This window comes from Silurus meridionalis, chromosome 16, assembly GCF_014805685.1.
Source record: "Silurus meridionalis isolate SWU-2019-XX chromosome 16, ASM1480568v1, whole genome shotgun sequence".
In the NCBI taxonomy this organism is placed as follows: Eukaryota; Metazoa; Chordata; class Actinopteri; order Siluriformes; family Siluridae; genus Silurus; species Silurus meridionalis.
The window spans coordinates 3895001-3899166 of record NC_060899.1 but is presented as its reverse complement, the minus strand read 5'-3'; the positions used below and the strand labels follow the sequence as shown (position 1 = coordinate 3899166).

General features: G+C 39.7%; 1 protein-coding gene across 1 annotated transcript in view; it reads left to right on the top strand.

Annotated features, from left to right (window-relative positions):
- The first annotated feature begins 719 nt into the window (after nt 1–719).
- Nucleotides 720–4166, top strand: part of sgk1 (serum/glucocorticoid regulated kinase 1) — a 45285-nt gene continuing 41838 nt past the window's right edge. The window contains exons 1-2 of the mRNA XM_046869564.1: nt 720–1015; nt 1221–1342. Of these exons, the coding sequence (XP_046725520.1) occupies nt 1265–1342 (78 nt within the window). The 5' untranslated portion in view covers nt 720–1015; nt 1221–1264. The remainder of the gene's footprint in view (nt 1016–1220; nt 1343–4166) is intronic.

The following is a 4166-nucleotide window of genomic DNA, read 5'->3' as shown; positions in this document are numbered from 1 at the left end:
GTCACCGGACCTGAACCCAATCGAGATGGTTTAGGGGTGAGCTGGACCGCAGAGTGAAGGCAAAAGGGCCAACAAGTGCCAAGCATCTCTCGGGGAACTCCTTCGAGACTGTTGGAAGACCATTTCAGGTGACTACCTCTTGAAGCTCATCAAGAGAATGCCAAGAGTGTGCAAAGCAGTAATCAAAGCAAAAGGTGGCTACTTTGAAGAACCTAGAATATGACATTTTTCAGTTGTTTCACACTTTTTTGTTATGTATATAATTCCATATATAATTCCACGTGTTAATTCATAGTTTTGATGCCTTCAGTGTGAATCTACAATTTTCATAGTCATGAAAATAAAGAAAACTCTTTGAATGAGAAGGTGTGTCCAAACTTTTGGTCTGTACTGTATATATAATTAATACCAATATTAATGGGGCTACTGTACATTAGGTCAAGGTTGCTGCATTGCATCATCTCATTCGACAAGAACGGTGAGGCTGAACACAGCACTATAATCCATCATTCCTCATTCATCCTCTTATGAGGCTACACCTTCATTCAGACAATCCAGAAGCAAGAGCGAGAAAGAGAGAGAGTGTGTGAAAGAGAGAGTGAGGAAGAGAAAGAGAGACAGAGCATCAACTGCAGCAGAGGGAGGAGGAGGAGGAGGGGGGAGGACCAGGAGGATGAGAGAACGACAGAGAGAGCGCTGAAGAGATAGAGGGAGTAGAGCAGAGGAGACGAAGGGACGCTGCATCTCATACTCTTGTCTCTCATTGACAAAGTGCATGATTTGTCTAGTTTTCCTCGGCTCTCCGAGACACGCACTCACTCACACACTCACACACACACAAACGCGCACACCTGCAGGCAGCAGTGCAGCACAGAACCATTGTCGAAGCAGCTCAGTGGGCATGATGTAATACAAACGACATCATCACCTATCAGCACCGTCCCGGCTGCTGCGACATCATCGGAGTCTGCGTTAGCAACGAGAGCATCCTGGACCATCGGAGGCAACAACACCGGTGAGACTACATGCAATTGTTGCTCGTCCTCTCTAGCTCACACACACAAACATACACACGCAGTATTGTTTATACCAAAACATATAGGTGCTTCTGTCAGATTGAATCATTCATTCATGCAGTCATGCCCCTAACTCTGGAATGTAATTTGACTAATAGCCTATAAACATCTTTTTGCCCCCTCATCCCTCGAACCACCCCACAGGCATCACACTGGGTTCTGCGGAGTTTGCGGGGCCGCCAGAGGCCATGCGCCTGGTCCACAGCAACGAGAAACACACCTTCTCCTTTAAGAAGTGCTCTGCATTCCAGTTCGTCAAGAGGAAGGTGTGTATTTTTTTAGCTTATGTGTGTGTGTGTGTGTGTGTGTGTGTGTGTGTGTGTGTGTGTGTGTGTGTGTGTTTGTGTGTGTGTTTATATGTGTCAGTTCAAGCAAGGCTGATTGGTTGGAAAACGGTGCTGAAAAGTTTGGTTCACTTCTCCCAATTTCTATTATCGTATCTGTGTAATAGGGTCTTTACATTTATAGCATTTGGCAGATGACTTTATCCAGAGCGACTTACAATTGAGCAGGTGAGGGTTAAGGGCCTTGCTCAAGGGCCCAGCAGTGGTACCTTGGTGGTGCTGGAAATTGAACTTGTGATCTTCCGATTCAAAGTCCAATGCCTTAACTATTGAGCTACCTCCACCAGAATGCTTGCTTCCGGTATTTAGACTAATGTAGTGAGCAAGCAGTGCCTTAAACGCCTCCAGGTCTTTAGCAATGCTTGTAGGGTTCATGATACAGGTTGACTGGATGCAATCTATAAAGATAGACATCACTGTAATGGGTATGATGTGAGTAGAGGTGAGATGCAAATGTATAAAAAGCCAGGTCACTCATAATTAGTTTACATAATAGGGGTGAAAGAACAACAGGGCAACATTAATTTTAATTCATAAAAATTTAAGAATAAGTCATATCCTAAAGATAAGAATAAAGATCTCAGGCCTCAGAAACTAAAGCTCAAACTTATGGTAACTAAGAAACGATAAGTCTTGCTACAACAATAAAAAGACACAAAGCAAGGAGTAGCATTGAATAGGCGAACACAGTCAGTACACAAACCAATGGGTTGGGAATTGTGAATAAAAAGTTCAGAGTAGAGTGACAAATTGTAACGTTATGCGTCTGATTTAGCTTTTATTCCTTTCTTTCAGTTTGTAACAACAATTCATTACAAAATTGTTATTCAATATTTAGCAAGCAGAGAAGAAAGATTTCCATTGCAAGCTGGAACTACTTTTAGAGCCAGTGATATAATCAACAAGGTCCACAGGGCAATGGTAAAGGTTTTACAATCCACTGTTTAAACAAGAATTTGACAAGAGGAATATAAAGGAATTCATTCTAAAATTAACACTTTTTTATATTAAGCAAGGTTAATATAAAGGCCAAAGTGAGGAGAAGGAAAGGATCTGCTCATGATGCAAAACATACACGTTTATCTGTAAATTATGGTGAAGAGGTTTTAAATGCGAAAGGCTTCTGAAACGGGCGTAATTATCATTATTGATAATTAAGACTAATCTGTCTGTTTACTTTTTTCTAACTTAAATGCGGATTGTCTTATAATTAAAGGTTCTAGGTTTACAGTTTTTGGAACACATTTAGATAACAGGAAATAAAAGCTGAAATACTAATCTTGCCTCATATTCTTCTTGTTTTTCATCTACGGCACAAAAAAAAAAAATTGGCCTTGCCATTTCAATAGTCAAAACAATTGTGGCCTGTAGTTGAGGCATTTTTTTTAATCTGACCAAACACTGATCTGGGATGATTTCTATAGTAGAGAAGAAAGGTAAAGAAAAATGAGGTCAGGCAGCCTTTTAAAAGCAGGTATGCTGTATGCAGCTCTAAGAATGTATTATAATTTTAGGTGATTTAGATTTCCATTGCTTGTTAGCTACATTAGCGTTGCATCACCCCTTGAAATGCTGAAGAAGCAAGCATCGGATGCCTTCGCTGATTGTTTACACTGTGGGAAAATAGAAAATTGTGCAAACTTCATTGTTGGCATACCTAATTCTTGAATTTTTTCGAAAGTAAACATTGCTTTTATGCTCAATGTTTTGCATCTTGTGACCTCATTTACAGCATTTAGCAAAAACCTATATCCAGAGTAACTTAGATTTATCAAATTTTATTTAAAAAACGGAGCAGCTGAGTGTTAAGTGCCTTGTTTACAGGCCCAGCAGTGGCAGCTTGTTGATACTGGGATTTAAACTCACAACCTTACAATCCAAAGTCCAACAACCACTGAGCTACCACTTCACACAAAGAATGGACAGGAAATAAGCTTTTGCTTCATCTACATTTATTGCATTTGGAAGACATTCTTTATACAACTGAGCAGTTGGGGGTTCCTGAGTTCACCTCTTTGATCAAAATATGGAATTTGTACTCGCTTTGTAGAGCATTAATAATGGGAAACTGTTGACAGAATTTTGGTCCTGAGTCACACAAACATATTTGGGGTTGTGTTTCATTCAGCAAGTGGACGGCCTCCATCTGAACTGTAACTGTTGGTGGTCATAATCAAGTCTAATACATTTCTTATACCATGCAACATTACAGTCTCAGATACAGCCTCATTGCATGACTAGATTACAGTATTGTTTTAAGACTATATTTGGCCTGTGGCAGTTGAGCTGTTGTTGTTTTGCTGAACGGTTGAATGCAGAATGTTTCAAGGCACTAACACTGGAGACTCCTTCCTTCCTATGGAAAGTCTGCTAAACAAGTCCCTGTGTAAGATGTTACCATATTACACAATTATGTATACGAATTAGCATAAACTAGTAATTTACTTTTTCTGTGATTTGTCAGAACTGTTGTTAAGAATCATGAACATTGAAATATAGACGAATTCAAAGCAGAAAATGATTTCAGTATGACGATTAGCTGATTGTTCATTATAAAGACCCTGATTTCCAGATTTCCCTGATACACACTGTTCTGCAGCATTGCAGCAATATTGTAAATATTAAAGGTGGCACACTTGGGTTTCTTTAGGTCAAGGCTTAAATAAGTTTCAGTGTAGGAGATGCTGGATTTAGTAACAGTCCAACACAGCATACTTCCTCATACTGAGAGATTTTTAGAAAAAAT